At 49.5% G+C, this 17,573-nt stretch overlaps 1 protein-coding gene across 1 annotated transcript in view; it reads right to left on the reverse strand.

Annotated features, from left to right (window-relative positions):
- Window positions 1-2,315: 2,315 nt before the first annotated feature.
- Window positions 2,316-17,573, reverse strand: part of SYNM (synemin) — a 28,314-nt gene continuing 13,056 nt past the window's right edge. Inside the window, exons 3-5 of the mRNA XM_072737182.1 lie at window positions 11,898-11,968; window positions 6,237-8,659; window positions 2,316-5,370 (exon numbers count right to left, since the gene is read on the reverse strand). Coding sequence (XP_072593283.1) covers window positions 5,032-5,370; window positions 6,237-8,659; window positions 11,898-11,968 — 2,833 coding nt within the window. The 3' untranslated portion in view covers window positions 2,316-5,031. The remainder of the gene's footprint in view (window positions 5,371-6,236; window positions 8,660-11,897; window positions 11,969-17,573) is intronic.

Genomic DNA, 17,573 nt, shown 5'->3' on the forward strand with positions numbered 1-17,573 from the left:
CCGCCCAAGTGATTTTTCTTGCCAACAAAAATTTTTACCCATCAGTACTACCGGGGGCTAAAAAAGGCTTCTCTTCAGAAGTTTGAAACTTGCTGTGTGTGAATACCATGTACAGTATCTATACATACAGAGCCTCTTGTGTAGACCTGGAGTCAGATTAGAAACAATAAAGTTCTGACAGGGAAAAGCCCCTTTTATAAGAAGATAATAGGGATTGAGGATAAAATGATAATAAGAGGAATCTCGGAAGTACTGGGGTTGTTATGTGTTTTTACAAGGAGCCTGCCTCAGAGTTCCTCGGAGCCCAGAGAGGAGCATGAGGAAGCTTTTCTTTACTCATGCAAAAGGCCTTGACTGAAAGTGGCTGAGCACCCAGTGTGCACCAGGCAAGTGGTGAGAGCTGGGGACACAGAGTAAAACAAGACATGCTGTCCCCATCTCCTCAGAGCTTGCCACCCAACATGGACACTACCTACTACACATAAGGGTGAAATTAGTCGGTAACAGAGGGAAAGAGCCCAGTACAGCGAGGCAGGGAGGGAATGGTGGTAAATGGGCTAGAGGGCAGGGGAGGCAGTGAAGTACCACGAGGCGGCCAGCCTGGAGAGGCTGCAGGGGAGGGCTGCTGACTTGTGGACTCTACTCCAGGCAGGAGAAACATGGCTGCCCTCTGGAGCTTCATTTTTGAGCTGGTATAGCTCAGCTGGGCTCAGCATGTGAGGGAGGGGTGGGTGGCGCAGGACGAGTGCTTGTGTCCACAGTGGTCTTCCGTCTCCAGGGAGGTCATTGCCGCTAGAGAATGAAAAAGCAGAGTGGGAAGTTTTGAGCACCTTTCTTCATGCAGTCAACCGTGAGAGCCAGTACTGGAAAGAGGTGTAGAGTACACACAGTGCGTGGTGCTGTTCCTTCTCCTTCCCACCGTCATCCCATGGACCATGATCCAGCAAGGCTGCAAGCTGGTGCTACAATGGCGACAGGATGCAGCACACAGGCCCCCTTCTACTCTGGTACCCAGTGGGAAACCCAGAGCCACTCTGGTTCCATTTGTGCAGGATCCCACCTCAAGAATGAAGGGTGTTAATAAACCAAAAAGGCCTGTGACAGGGTGGAGATAGCGGCAGGGTCCCTTGTCCCCTTTGGAAGTTGTGACAACTGGCCACACAAGCCATTCCCACTCCTTCCCACTTATCCCAGATAGGCCTGTGGGATGAAGGCAGGAGACATGGTCACTACTCACCAAGTGTCCCATCTGATTGAAGACATGGGTTTCAATGTGGATGGTGGAGTAAGCATTTTATTATTTTTTTAATATGTGCCTCCAAAATTCATGACGAAGCCCTAATCCTCAGTGTGAAAGTATTAGGAGGTGGGGCCTCTGGGAGGTGATGGGATACATGGGAGTAGAGTCCCATGAATGGAAGTAGTGCCCTGATCAGAAGAGACACGAGACAAATTACCGCGTTCTCCACCGCGTGAAGATACGGCAAGATGGGCTATCTGCGAATCAGACAGCTCCAACCGGGCACTGAGGCCCCCAGCACCTTGATCTTCCACTTCCAGCCTCCAGAACGCGGAGGGAGAGGTGTCCACTGTGTGAGCCTCCCACTCTGTGAGTCTGTGCTGTGCTGTTGCATCAGCCTGAGCAGACAGTCCATGCTGGGCTTTTTTGGGGAAAAAAGTGAATTCTGATGTGACCTCCTCTATATCTCTTGGAGGATAAGATGTTGCAATTGCAGAAACTAAAACACATTTTTAAAAAACTTAGCCCAGGAAGAATGGATTTCGGCACATCCTGCCCCAGTGTCTCCCATCTATTAAATGTGTTAACTTCAACAAGAGAAGCAGACTATAGATCCTCATGGTCTTTGTGGTAAAAAGTTACACACTGGTCAGGGTATCTAATAACTGTGCCTAGGTCTCAAAACAACTACAAGTCTTTCAAGCGCCTAAGAAACGGCCATAATTAACCAACTCCTTCAATTTGCACCTGTGCGACCCAACCATTTTGGTGTGCCCAGGACTGTCCTGGGTCTAGCACTGAAAGTCCTATGTCCCGGGAGACACCTCCATCCCAGGCAATGGGATGGCTGGTCACCCTGCGGGCACGAGCCTTCCAGGCTGTGATGACCACATTCTTACCACAAACTGTCCAGTCTACATTTGAACACAAGCAGCTGAGTTTTGCTCTGTCTGCCATGCTTTCTGGTTCTGTGTTAACATCAAGTTCTGATTCGGGTAGGGAACTGGAACTTCTCATGCATGTTCTCCCCCCAGGGATTCTCTGCCACCATTAAAAAAAAAATTTTTAAAAACAATGCTGTAAACACAGGTTTTAATTAGAGTTTAAATAGAAACTACAAAAACACCTACAGGAAAACATTCTCTCTAGGAACAATTTGGAGGATTTTTTTCCTTAGATTTTTATTTTTATACATTCTTGTGACATTTCCCTCTGTAGGGAACAGGAGCTTAGAAAGATTAGCTTCTTAGATGATTCCATCCTAAATATACATTTGAAACAATACTGAAACCACCAGTGGGAGGGTGAAAAACGTTCTATTAATACTGTTTTGTCTCCACAATGGTAAATACTGGTTCTGTCCACCCCACCCCACCCCACCGCAAGTTGATTTCTAGTGTCTCCAGAGTGACTGGTTTTAAAGGACTCGGAGCTGTAGGGTGACCAGCACTGGGTGGAGGACATGCCCTGCTCCTAGGTGATCCAGAGACCAAGTAACCAAACACAGCTCAGGAGTCCACCTTGGTGAATACCCTTGGCAGGCTACTTCTTGAAGATTCGTGATCTAACTTGGAAATATGAATTAAGACCTAAGATAGATTTATTTTTCCAAATAGAGGTGGGTCATGATATTAATAACCTGTCCACATCAACACTCATTTACCAGATCACAAGGCAGGAGAGGGACATTAAACTAAGGCCACTCGGACTCACTCACATCATAGACTCCCCCATCATCAGTCTGTCTTACCATCAGAATGGCAAGCTGTCACCCGGACCAATAAATCACTTACACAAATACCATCACCCATTATGGCTAACATAAAATCAGCCCATCCTTGACTGTATTACAAATGAGAAGTCTTTGCTTGCAAAGCTGTCACCTTTGTACTAGTTTGTGACAATCACTAGTTCATCTGGCAGATGACAAAGGTTTAAACTTGCAAGTCAACTTTCTCTATACTCTGATTCACAGTGTTTATTAGATCATCCTGAAAGCTTTGCTGCATTTCTCCTCCGCTTAGTAAGAAAATGCACGCTCCTAAACTATCTGCTGTAGCCATTTCTGGGGGCTGAGGAGACAGGGAGGTCTTGAAAGGATCTGAGAGCCACTGTGTGACCACCTCCCACCCAGGGGGAAGACCCTTGTGCCATAACCACCACCCCATCACCATACCCCACCTGAGGCTGATGTCACCTCAAATCCTTATTCCTCAGCTCACTACCGGCAGTTCTAGGATTGATTCTGTGCTAGAAGTACAGTTTCAACATGTGCAAGAAACTAGCTTGGATTAAAATAATACTGTGCTAATACTAGAGATATTACTTTTGTGTGAGACTATCCCTTTAAAGATGGAAGCCTTAAAAGCAATGCCCTATGTAAAATGAAACAAACCCAGTAAAGCACCCTTTACTCTAATATCGTGAACTCGATGGTACGTATTTGAAGGTCAGCATCCTGTGGCCTGTGAGGGTAGGGCCCTTGCTTTCCACTAGGGCCCTTGCCTTCCGCTAGGGCCCTTCCTGGGTGCTTCAAGTGCTGGGCAGCAGTAGGGGCACCCAGCTTCTTCCCCCAAAACATCATCTTCTATTCTACATTAGTATTCACTTGCCTGAACAAAGCACCCCAACTGTAATGATTTCTGTTCAAATGGCAAAAACTTCCTTGAGGTTGGCAGTGGTTTTTCATCACTAAGTCTTTGAGCTCAGGAAGACCTTGGCCCCTTTCAAGGTGGGTTGAAAGGGCCTCTTTGGGAGGCGCCGTCCACCCTGCACCCGACCATCTGGCAAGCCAAGTTCTCCTCTGAGCATCAACGATCTCTTTATGGTCTTCGGGGTCTGCCTCCCACCAGGAAAACTAAATGTTTAGGTGCTAAGGGCTAGAATGCTGAGAAGCTCAAGAATATTCTGATAGGAGCTGGAGACTCCAGAACTTTGGGTGTAACAAAAAAGAACTATTTAGACTGTGTGCTACTTAACCACCTAATGCTGCAAAAAAAAGTACTCTAAGCTACTCCCAAGAGTCATTTCCCCTACACACAGGGCACAGTGCAGAGTCCTAGGGACCTGTGCAAACATAGCAAGTGTGTGGACTTGAAATACCACAACAGGCGGAGGCCATCCTCCGCATAAATAAAACACTATATATTTTTTTAAAGCTCTACGCATAGAAAGCAATTCATTTGGGTCTTAAAGTGAATTTAACTTTCTCCTAAAGATAAAAATCATTTAGAATTTATTTTTTTAATAGAAGAAGCAATCTGCTTCCTTCCGAGGATTTCTTTTTGAGAAGACTTAGAAGAGAAAAAATGTATGCATTTTTCCTTTTAAAGGTTATTTGTTATTTCGTATTCGCACATGCAAGTAAGATGGACTCGTAATATTTTGATCATATTTTGATCTTGTTACCATAAAGACCTCTTACCTACAGATAGTTAATTGTGATTTCAGACAGATGTGAGGCATTTCTGTGACCAGGAGCAAAACTGGTAGAAATTGTCTCTAGGAGTGGAGAGACTCTGGTCCAGGAGAAGGAACTTTTAAGACTGAAGCAATAAAAACTAATTTTGTTCCAAGTTCCGCCTCAAAAATGAAACTCCCAACGCCTTCAATGGCGTGAGTTGATTTGCAAACTTTGCAGATTATTAAGTAAATTGACAGAGCCCAGAGCGCCCTTTGGAGAAACAGAAGGAGCCTTAATACATGAGTGAGCCCTGCTCCTTCAAATTAGTAAAGGCCTTTGTGTGCTGCCCCGTTACCAGGTAAGTAACCTCAGGAAAACAACATACGTCTCAAAACCAGTGTCCCTCACTCTCCTCCTCCTGGTTGTCTAGATAGAGGAGGGCAACTTTCTTTTCATCCGAAATCACCGACCTTTGGTCTACCATCCTCTGGAGCTGCACCGTCTTGTCAAACTCAGCCTGCTCCTTGGCCTGGTCTCCGGGGACCTGGCGTCCATCCCCGGCAGAGCCCTGGAAACTCACGCTGGCCACCCAGGCGCTTGCCCCACCCACGTCCCTCCAGGCACTGGGGTCAGGGGCGCCCTGCACTGCCGCTTCTGTCCCCCCTGGAAAGAAGACTGTGGTCTCTTGCGTCCAGCGGGGGGTCGCCTCTGCGTCGCTCACATCCACCTGAAAGGTAAACGGAGAGGAGCCTTTGGGTCTCAGTGCAACGTGCCTTAGTGCACTGCTGCCGTCTGCTAAGTCAGCCTGGTTCAGGGAAGCCCGCCGAACCGGCAGGTGCCAGTGTTCCAGGAACGGGACACGGAGGACAACTTGTTCAGAGGGTCGGGTTCCTGCGGGGCCCAGCCCAGGGTGCCTGTTCATGCCCAGCGTCTCTCCTGCCCACACGGGCCTCCTGAGGGCACTGGACACTCCAGTCACCAGCATCTGCCTGCCCACAGCGTACCTGCGAGGAGCCTGGCTCACGCCTGCTGAGCCCTCTCTGCGGGCACTGCCTCCCAAGTCCCTTCATTCTCTCCGGGCAGAGGCTTGCTGCCTCGGAGACCCGCCTTTGACCCGCCTGATGGATCTGCTGTTCCCTGACCCCTCTTCGGGAGGCACAGAAGCTTCTCAGAAGCCCCACTGCCTTCTGTCTAGAAGCGGGGCTGTGCCCCGATGTGCTCACTGAACCCCTCTCTGGGGTCAACCTGAAGTTGCTTTACAAAAGGCTGGGTCCCCACTGACTCTTCGGTTTGAGAATAATCACCACCTGTGTCCGCCCAGAAATGGGGCTCTGAAAAACAATATCCCTTTCAGCACGAGACTGCAGGCAAACCCTGTGCTTCTCTGAGGTGTGTGTGTGTGTGTGTGTGTGTGGAAAGCTCTATGGGGCCAGTCTCTCCTGGGCCCCCCACCTCCTGAAAGGCAGGGATAGACCCTTGGAAGATGACTTCTTTGGACACTCGTCTTTGATCAGGACCCAGGGTGGGGTGCCTTCCAGACCAGGTGGCCCGGGCCGAGCCGGCTGCCTGACGTCGGTCACCTTCCCCACTCACCTCTACCACCTGCGCAGTGGGTCCTTCTCGAGAGACTTGCTCCGTCCTCCAGACTCCGGCAGGGCCTACCGTGACTCGCCTGACAGAGCGGCTGACATCCTCTAGCACGTGTGACTGGCCGAAGCCCCTCGGGCTGGTGACCTCCACGGTGGCTGACACGGGGCCCTGGGGCGTGGCGGCCTTGGTGCCGGGAGAGGCTGGGCTGGCCTGGTCCTCCTCCCCGGAGGGGCGGTACAGTTCCTGGGTGGCCCAGCGCTTGAAGCCAAGGCCGGCGGCCGGGACCTCGGCCGCACTCTCCCTGTCCGGGCTTCCGGGCGGCCTGGCCAAGCTGTCCCGTACCACTGACTCCACGGCCTTCTCGATTTCCCCGGCTTCATCTCTGCTCAGCTCCTCCAGGTCTAACTGATTGGCGTCCACGGTTTTCGAGAGGTTGACTTGGGCAACCAAGGTCACAGACCTACCACCAGCGGTGTGGACTTTCTTTACATCGACGGAGACGTTCTCCGGGCCCTGACTGTCTCTGGTGAGGGCAGACAGCTCCTCCTTCATGCGCTCCGGAAGGCTTTCTTCCAGCTGCCCGATCACCTCTACCAGCTGGCGTCTGGGTTCCTTGGCGGCCCCCTGGATGGACGTGTGGAACTCAGGTGGTATCTGGATCTCCTTCTCAATGATGGTGGGTTCGGCATGAAATTCACCACTTCTAACCTGTTCTGTCCAGTGAATAAAGCCCACGTCCTCCCCATGAGGGGGTTCAAAGACATCCGCTGGCTTCACGACTGCCTCCCCCGACACAGCATCCTTCTGGATCCTTTTCCGAGTCCCTGGCACAATCTCGTCTTGCCAAGAGTACCTGATGGTGGATTCCTCTTCGATGTGGATCTGCCCATACACGGAGCCCTCATCCCTGTCCTGTGCCCCGGGGTGCTCATCTGGTGTTGACACAAAATAACTCTGTTCTCCTCCCTCCGAGTCACTGGCCTCCATGACTTCTTCAACTCGGGTTTCGTTCTCAGGGGGCCGCTTGGTCTTCTTATGCTGACGACCAGACACCATGACATCCACTTCTCCGTAACTCTCTTCTTCCTCAACGAGCCCCTTGGAGGTGGGAGACACGTCGTCCACCTCCTCCACTTCGAATGGGGTAGAAAACTCTGCCTTCTCACCACTGACATAGCTCATGGGTTCCTCGATGATCTCCACGTTGACCACCTTGGCCCTTCCCTCTCTTCCCTTCAGCCCCAGGTTGATTATGTCTCCTAGCATCCGCTCGGCCGATTTCCCTTTCATGTCCACCTCCTTCACATTCTTGCTCAGAAGGTAGTCCAGGCCAGCTTCATCTGAAACGTCCACCTCCTCCGTCAGCCTCGACTCCACGACAATCTCGGTCTTAGTTTTCCTGTTCCCGGGGAGCTCTTTCCTGTCCATATACGTGACCTTTGTGTCTGGAAAAGAAGTGGCAGATGCCTCTGTATCCGGAGACTGGGTAAACTGCTTCAGGATACTGGACACAATGTTTTCAGCCACGGTTTCGGTGGTGGACTCGCCTTTCAGGGAACTGGTGGGGACACCGGGGCCGAGCCTGGAGCGGGCCTCCCGGGTCCCCACACCGTCACACACGTCCTCCTGCAGCAGAGTCTGCAAAGTTCTCCGGGCCGCCTGTGGTGAGCTATCCCGGGAGACTTCTAGACTGATCGGCACCTCTCTTTCTCTTGCACTTTTTTCCTTCACTGGCTCCTTCCCTCTCTCCTTATCTCTCAGTTGCTGGCTCTCTCTCGTTCTTGCTTCTTTATCTAACTTTGTCAGCTCTTCCCACCGTAGGTTTCTCTCCTCTGAAGCCCTCTCCTTGGAATCGAACATTTTCTCTTCTCGCTTCATCTGGACAGCTCCTGGCCTGTTTCTGTCTTGCTCCCTGGTGGCGTTAGCTTCTGTCTTCTGTCCCACAATGATGGTCCTCTCGCTTGACCAGGTGCTTCTGGAAGCACCTGCTGACATGTCATCCCGGCATTCTCGGGAGGACTTTTGGGCTATGGCAGGCTCTTTGGCTTCAGGAGTGGAGGCATCTTTCGTACCTGCAGGCCTGGGCCTATCGAGGAATGTTTTCACGGGAGCTTCTGTATCTCTTAAAAGACCATGCGTGGGAGAGAAAGTTCTGAAGCTGGTGTGACCCTTGGCAGTTTTCTCATGAGAGTTGGTAGTTTTTTCGTAAGTTGTTTCCTGCCGGCTGGTGGTATGGGAAGAATATTCTGAGCCTAAAAAGCCTCTTCCGGCAGCACTTCCCACAGTGGACTGTGGCACCAGGTGAGAGCGCCGCACTGGGCTGTGGCTAAAGCTGGCCGCCAGGGCTTTCTGCCTCGCAAACAGATTCCTTTCATTTTCCTTCTGTAACATCGTGTTGGTGTATCGATAGGGCGTGCTCCTGAGCTCTGCAGAAAATGACAGTCATCGTTACCTTCTTTCATCTTATTTTTTTTTTTATTTTTTTTACCTTCTTTCATCTTAAAAGCATCATCAAAGGTCAAATCCTATCGCCTCGTCATAAAGACACAAGATTACGGCAGAAAGGGCCTTATAAACGAGAGATTTTCAATCCCCAAATCATATCTTTTTTTTTTTTAATGCTGCCACAATAAAATAGAGCACTATGCTTGCTTTGACACCACACTTTTCTCAAATTACTGATCTCAAAACGTCATGAATCTTAACAGATGTTATCAGGTGTGTGATTGTAGAGCAGGGCACATGCATCAGAGAGGTTGGGGCGCCTGTTTTCATGGCTGAAATTTCACAAGGTCTTGATGATCTGGAAACATTTATTTCCACTTTGTTGATCTAAGTTTCTTTGACTTATTTCAATGGAGAAGAGCTTTACAATTACAAAGTCCAGGATTACTTAACAGTAACTGGCCTGTCCCTCCACTATTTCATATGTTCTTATTTCCCATTGGTTTCCATTGTTGAGCCAACGAGTCCTGCAGAATTTTAACTTTTTCTAAGGTTCCCTGACTTCTTCTATTTTTATACTGCTATTTTTACAAACTTCTCATTGGAAAATGAGCCAGAGCAGGAAGCTGACCAGTCACCAACACTATGGTCTGTTTTAATGCCATGATCCTGGGAGGCAGGCCACTGGGCTTCCTGCTTGGCTCCATATCATCCACAGAGGCTGCTACCCTTGGAGGTATCCAAATTCCACAAAGGTACCTGCTCTTACGAATGGCAGCTGGGGGTTAGAAGGTTGTCAGGTACACCTTCCACCCTGAGAGCGTCCCCTCGTGCCTACCACACCCCATCTGGCCAAGTCCTGTAAAGCCTATTCCCCTAGCTGGGTCTCCCTGTCATTGCAGCCAAAGCCAGGGGTCCCTTTAGGATGGATCCCAGGACGGGAGAAACACCAAGCCAGGACATTTTCCATGAAGATTCCTCTTCTCAGATCAACATACTAAGCCTAAACAGAGAAGCCTCAGGAGATGAGCCCCTCTCCCCCAACCTGGGAATGTGTAGGAACCATCTGGTTTTTAATTCAGGTTCACCAAGAAATACGGAAGACGACAGACTGGTTTCAGGCTATATCATCTTGCGGGCAAGTGGCCAGCATTATTCTGGACAGTATTACAAAAAAAACCATAAGGGTATTCACAAGCATTGATAAATTCATTATCTAGGAACACATCTGTACATTTATTCAGTGAACAGTTAACGGGCATGTATAGGGCACAGGACACAGAACTATCTGGAAGCTCAAAGCCTAATAAAAGAGTTCATAACTGGTCCTCCTTATTCTTTTTTTTTTTTTTTTTTTTTTTTTTTTAGTCCTCTTTACTCTAATGCTACTTGCTTGGGCATAATCCATAACTACTAAGCTAAATTTAGCTTTAGCTTTAGCTTTCTGTAAGGTTTCTGTATCCTTTAAGAAGCTTGACAAAACAGTTAATGAATAAAACAAGTTAACAGAGGCACCCAGTCACCCTCTTACTGGGCTCTCTCTGGGCTCCACGATCACAGCTGGTCAAAGATCTGAAAGACAGGGCACCTGGGTGGCTCAGTGATTGAGCACCTACCTTGGCTCAGGCTGTGATCCTGGGGCCCTGGGATCAAGTCCTACATCGGGCTCCCCACAGGGACCCTGCTTCTCCTTCTGCCTATGTCTCTGTCTTCCTCTGTGTCTCTCATGAATAAATAAATAAAATCTTAAAAAAAAAAAGATTCGCCAGTCTTGACCTCAACCATTGGTTCTCCTCTAAGTCTCCAAGTCTGGCCACAGCTCTTTCCTCCTCTCTCCCCCGAAGTGATGCTATGGACTTGCAGATTCCTGTACCCTCCCCTAAAATATGTCACTAAGTAAACCTTGAAATCAGGTGAATGAAATCAAGGCTTTTTTCAACGTTACCCTCCAAATCAGAAAGCAAACTTGCTGGATACTGTCAACGACCAAATCCACACTAGTCACAGATACCAGACACCGGGAACCAAACCTATTGTTCTGAACCCAGTGAAGTTTCAAAGCTGTCAAGTGCTGAATAGGGATGCTGATTTTGAAAAATAAAGGTGGACAGTATTGGTTTAAAAAAAAAAATCTGAAAAAAAAAATCTGCCATCTATCTATCCACACTGGCTGTTAACCAAATATCCTCCTGACAGAAGAATCACATACATGCATTCCCCATGTGCCATGACTTTGAATACAATAATACTCCCGGGAGACTGAAACTCTGATGAGGAAGGCATACACTGAGCATATACTATAAGTAATTCCCTCTGCCTTTCTTAACCCAGAAAGTGCTTTAAGTACTATGGGGCTTTAGAAGTTTTCTTTCTCTCTTTCTTTCTTTCTCTCTCTCTCTCCTCGTTATCCTACAGGTTCTTAGATCTTTTTTGTTTTTAAGATTTTTATTTATTCAAGAGAGAGACAGAGAGCGAGACAGAGGGAGAAGCAGGCTCCCTGTGGGAAGCCTGAGGCGGGACTCAATCCCAGGACCCCGGGATCACAACCCGAGTCAAAGGCAGATGATCAACCACTGAGCCACCCAGGGCCCCGTTAGTGTCTTTCTAAAGAACGCTAATTTGTCAGTTCTGCAGCTACAGGGATGTGAGCTTTATTCTCTAGCTTTGGGCCTCAATCAAAACAGACCTCAGGGCACCAAGGGACACCTGCTGCATTCATCAACCTGAGCTGCTCAGGCCAACCTGGGGTAATACGAACCGTGTAACCGTTCCCACCTCCGCCCCTCATGGCGGAAGGAACAAGTTCCAGAGTGCTGACTCCCTGCTCCACAAAGTAATACCTCCCCAGACTTGTGTTAAAACCATAAGTCTTTAGTCTGTAAAGGCTGTTCCCTCCAAAGGGTGTGATAAACGAGTACACATCCAGTGTCTCCTCTGGGCCTCCCCATCAGCCCCTGCTCCTCCCTCACCACCCTGGCTAGATGAATAAATGAGTTTACTAAGCACTCTTCCATGCGTTTACATGTATATTCTTATTTAAACCATGGCCCATTAAATAAAATCTATTTGGGACTTAAGAGAGGGATAAACGACACGTAGCTGAAAAAAATCATATCTGAGCCCAATTTCTTCCAGACAGAGAAGGCTGCACTATTGAACCATGGAATGAACCTGTTCAGACGGAAAACATCTTAAATAATTAGCTTTTCTTCTATTTACCTTGCGGCATGTTTTCAATGCATTCAGTCAAGATCAATATCTCTGGATCACTCTCTCCTTCCAGTAAGGCTCTGTAAAAATAATTTAAGGAAAAAAAAAAAAAACTCATCAGAAACATTAGGAGGGGTGAGGGCTTCAGAAGTTTTGGAGAGGCAAGCCCTTCTAGAATGCCCTTCCAAACCCAGGAAGAGGAGTAAACAGAAAGGCGTGGGCCCAGGAGAGGAGGTCGGGGGTTGGTGACCCCAGGTCCGAGGATCCCAGAATAATTACAACTCTGGGGTCCTTCTGGAGTCACAGGTTGGGGGTTGACTAGGAGCAGAGCAAGGACTGCCATCTGTTTGTAAATAAGGCAGCCAGACGGCATATGTGATTTTCATGCTGAGTTCCCTGAAAGGGAAGGGTAGAGCTGGAAAGCAGACAGGTAGAAGAGGAAAAGGAGGAGCTCAGGCGGCCACCCCTCCACCAGCACCACCCCAGTAACCCTGGGTCCTCCACAAAATCATCCTGTTACCTCCTCTAATAAAACAGCAAAAAGCACTTGACTGGGCCATCCCTGTGGCCACATCACAAGCCTAACACCGAAGAGTCTTCGTAAGTTGTCACTCATATGCACAACACAGAGCCCCGAGGACAGAGTGGCATGTCAGGCTTCGGCCCCAAAGGACCCAGCAAGCTGGGACAGGTTAGCCCTGGGCGTCCATCACTCAGAGAAACCCCCAAGGCACTGGCTGCCGTGGGCACAACAGTTGCTTGGTTGCTAGAGCAATGTGTGAAGTCACTACCTTCACTTCCAAAGACTACAGTGTATATGGCAAAGGGGAACCAGAGGCAGGGCCCACTTGGAAATGGCTCTCTTACCCATGACTTCTGGGCACAGGGACAGAGGAGGGACGCCAGTTCCCAGCAGGGACTGGGCAGTGCAGGCAAACCAGAGCCAAGTTCTATTTCTACTGACTCAAACATGGTGATTCCCATCCATGTGAGGACCCCGCAGGCAGGCGGAGCACAGCACGGGAGGGCCCCTCTGAGGCAAAAAGGAGAGATGGCAGCCAGTGGGAGTCTACCCCAAGGTGCACGTGGGTGCATTCAGGAAGATGAGGGGCCCAGTCCAGAGCCCCAGCCCTTCCACTAGGGGCAAAAGCCAAGCAACGGGACACCAACCCACTAATCTCATATCCTCATGACCCAGCATTTTAGGTTCCAGGAACACAAATAGCTTCCATTGCTGAGAAAATTCTGAGGTCTGTATACAATAAGAGGAAAGCTCAGGGTAGAAGCCAGACTCCGTGAGGGTCTGTGCCCCGGGATGACAGCAGCAGCAGAGGCAGCACACTGCGGCGTACAGGGCAGGCCTGGGTGAGAAGGCCACGTTCTACCGCAGGTCTTCCCTCGGCCCACTCAGCAGGAAGCCTCAGGTACCAGAGGGCTTCCCGCTGGAGCCACCATGGCCAGGGCAGAAAGTGCCTGTGAGGAGTCCAGCTCAGCAGAGAACTCCGTGACAGGGGAGGGGGCAGGGGGTGAGGGGTGGGGGTGGGGGGTTGGCCGGGCAGGGGATGAGGGCAGTCAGGGTAAAGAAGATCCCCTGCAGGGGCAGAGGGACTATCTTCCCCCATCCCTCAAAGAGGAATGCTTTTGTTCCTCTCAGGGGAAATCCAAACCACCATCAAACGTTGACTGAGGGGTTGCCCGGGGGCTCAGTGATTGAGCATCTGCCTTCAGCTCAGGTTGTGATCCTGGGGTGCTGGGATCAAGTCCTGCTTCTCCCTCTGCCTATGTCTCTGCTCTCTCTCTGTGTCTCCAATGAATAAACAAATAAATAAAATCTCTAAAACTTTTTTGATTGAGTTCCGGACCTTGAGTAGGATGCTCTGGCTATCTGGGAGCAGGTGCCAGTCCCCCGAGGAGTTTGTGTGCTCATATGTTGGTTACCAGCCCTGGCTAAGACTGGGTACCAAGCATGGCTCAGACCCTCCTACTCCTACCTCAGGAAGCCCTTCTAGCAACCCCCACAAAAGGCCAATGATAAGCATCTGGCACCAGAGGTAAGAGGACTGTAGTGCAGGGACAGCTTCCCAGCCAGAGGCATCCAGCTCACCAGCAAGGAGAGTCAGATGGAACCCAGGCAGCCTGGGCGCCCGTTCCTGCAGGCTGCTCAGACCTCCCTGCCAGGCCTGAGAGGTCGGCATTTCATACAAACTTTCAAAAGAATAAATCCTGTAGACAGACAGCCCCCTTCCCAGGCTGTATTAATGCAAGCATATTCAGCATTTTTTGATGACTTCAACCAAAACACCCCCTACAGAGAAGCTCCCCCCCAGGGAGGAACTCAGTCCTGCTCTAGAGGGTTGACTTCTGGAAGGCAGGGGCATGTGCTACCTTCTGCACCTTAGCACCCAGCACATAGCCTGGCAACCGTCATTTAATTCACTCCTTAATTAAAGACACCTCTCATGACACACATGGCTCCCTGCCCTCCACCAGCACAGCTCACAGAGGCACAAATAAGATTGCTGAGAAGATGCCAGAAATTTCCTCAAAAGCTCCAAAAGGCACATTTTTAAGGAATGGACTCATGCAACTTTAAGGAAAGGGTAGAGCGTTCTCTGGTTATTTTGAGAGCATTGGAAGAAAACAGCCTCCAAGCTGTGGTGACTGTGTGAAATGCCAACCCCCTGAATCACGAGCTATTAGCAAACGTTTCAGCCCCACAGGTTGGCAGCCTCTTCAGCAGGAAAATAAGCAAACATGTGCGGGAAAACCAAGTCCCTGGCCTCACTAAGGAGTCCAGGACAAATCCATAGTGCATAAGTGAGCTCTAATGTGGCCTCTGGCCAGGCTCCAGGCCCTAACAGACCCCACCGGCCATCGGAGCAGGGCCCCGGGTGGGATGAGGTTCTCTGTCCAGTATAGATTATCCTAATGGAACCTCAGGGCCTGGCTGCTGTTAATCCACCTTGGGGGGCACAAGGCACGCCCCTGATAAATGTAGACAAGAGTGAGGGAAGAGGGAAGATGTTTCCAGAAATGATGCCAGTGGAGCCTACTGGGATGGTCGACAAAGTGCTTCCTGGCTAAACGCAGGTAGGGAGTGGTGGGATGGAAAGGTGATGGAGCTGGGAGGAGCCTCAGAACTGCCCCACTGACCCCCAAGCTCCAGAGAGGGTGAGGGACCATCTGCCACCCTGACTGGCCTGGAGGCTGGGTGCAAGGGTACAGGAGGGGGAAGCCAGGAGAGAGGACCAGCATCACCATCCCAATTGGAAAGGCCCTGTCCCATACCACAGGCATCACACGGAAGGTAATACATGCCGCTTCTGGTCATTCCTTCTGTATGTGGCTCTAAATCACATATCAAAGCCTATCCATCAGTTCTAGAGACTGAAGAAAGAAAAAAAAAATCAAATGATCAACAGAGAGCCCAAGATTACTTAATAAAATAGAGAAAGGAAACACTGGGAATGGTTGATGGAGAAACTTCCAGAGTCAGGTTGCCTGGATTCAAATCCTGGGCCTGCCACTTCCTAGTTCTGTGACCTTGGGCAAGCCACTCAAACCCCCTATGACTCAGTTTCCTCATTTCTGAAACAGGCAGCATCCACAGGAGTGTGGGCGTTGTTAACTAGAAAATTCTTACAATAGTGGCTGTCACAGAGTAGGGGCTCAATAAACTGTCACAATCATCATGACCACCATCTTCGACTAACCCGAGAAGCAAGCTGATTCAGCTAACTGAAGTAGCCCAAGAGGGAACGAGACTCAGTAATCGAAAATCCTGGTCATCAGAGCACCATTGGTTTCTGCAGTGATGAGGGGGGAGGCCAGCAGCCAAACGTATGGGTTACTCCTCTCTGTCTCCTCTCCTTAAAACTACAAGATTTTACTAATTTCAGCCATTCTACCTAATAAACCAGCTAAAGTCTCCATGTTAATACCTGGTGATAAGTTTTCAAAAGAGGAGGATCAGGGCACCTGGGTGGCTCAGTGGTTGAGTGTCTACCTTTGGCTCAGGTCATGATCCCAGAGTCCTGGGATGGAGCCCCTATCAGGCTCCCCACGGGGAGCCTGCTTCTCCCTCTGCCTGTGTCTCTGCCCCTCTCTTTGTGTCTCTCATGAATAAATAAATCTTAAAAAAAAAAAAAGTGTCGGGTCTAGTTTAGCAAAATAAAATGTATCTTTCCAAGAGCCTGAGAAATTCCAAAAAAGGGCTTTCCTTTGCACAGGTACATGAGAAGGTGGAGGCGGGCCTAAAACAATAATAGAACGACCAGAAATACCACTACGATGATGAATCGCCAGCAGTGGGGAGTGAGCTCTATTGCTTTATTAGCAGTCCAGATCCAGATCCAGAGACTGAATACTGACTTCCTCCGGGTGAAACGCACTGTTTCTGCTCCCAGCCCCACAGAAAGAGGAAACAGGAAGTTTGCATGTCCCCACTGTACAGAGGAACAAAGGATATGTTTTGATGTTGCTGTATCCGACCTAACCCTTTAAGAAGGACTTTGCCCAAAAAAGAATCCAGGCAGCACTTCTCTGTGTTGCATTTTTGCATCTGGCCAGCCAAGACTCCCTTCAGCGCTTTCCATTTGAAAAATCATCTTGCCCTGGGGCAGCCCAGGTGGCTCAATGGTTTAGCGCTGCCTTCCGCCCAGGGCCTGATCCTGGAGACCTGGGATTGAGTCCCAGGTCAGGCTCCCTGTATGGAGCGTGCTTCTCCCTCTGCCTGTGTCTCTGCCTCTCTCTCTCTGTGTGTCTGTCATGAATAAGTAAATAAAATCTTTAAGAAAAAAAATCATCTTGCCCTGCTTTCCATTTCTTCAAGTGACATTTAGAGTAACTGTTATGGATTTCAGTCCTAAAACATTAAAAAAAAAAAAAAAGCAATTCTTTTTCAAATTTTGAGGGAGAATGCATTGTCTGTCCCCCAGATCAAAATGCCAGGATGGGCCTCTTGAGCACACAGTTTTCAAAGCCCGCAGGTTTGTGGGCTTGGGACTTGGTATATTCCTGGGTGTTTTTAGATTTTTTTGTTTCAAGTCTCTTTTTTTTCCCATTATATTTTCTAACAGCTTCTTCCTAATGAAGCTGGGTTCTGTTCTCTTTATTTTCGGGGGGGGCAGGAAGGGGTAGGGAGGAGAGACTATTTATTTTCTGGCTGGGCTTCTGCAAGTTCTCAATCTTCAGCCTTTGGGCCAGATCTTTGCATTGGCAGTGGGAGGGAGGGGTTTGGGGCACTCCTGCCCCAGTTTTTCACCACATTCTGATTATGAACTAAGTTGGAATGAGCAGGTATTCATGGATAGGGCTGGCCTCTGGTGGTCTCCTCCACAAGAGCATGTGATGAGCGGTGCCTTCTCCCACGCTCCCACCCAGGAACCTCTGCGGCTCCAGGGCCTTCCTTGCTCAGCCTATGCAGGGGGCCTCCCTCGGCCACCCGTGTCAGCTTCTCCCCACATGCCACCTCCCTATTCCCCACCACCCCTTCTCCCGCATGTCTGTTCAAATCTCCACCATCCTTCAAGACCCAGCTCAATCTCACTTCCCTTCTGAAGCCTTTCCGGATCCTCACAACTCCCTTCTCATGTCTAGAAACCTCACACTCGTGTGTTTTATGAGACATTTGTTTCCTATTGTTCAGGAGGTGACTTAGGTCTAAGCAGCCTTGTCCATATCACA

The sequence above is a fragment of the Vulpes vulpes genome, chromosome 14 (genome assembly GCF_048418805.1).
Source record: "Vulpes vulpes isolate BD-2025 chromosome 14, VulVul3, whole genome shotgun sequence".
Classification (NCBI taxonomy): domain Eukaryota; kingdom Metazoa; phylum Chordata; class Mammalia; order Carnivora; family Canidae; genus Vulpes; species Vulpes vulpes.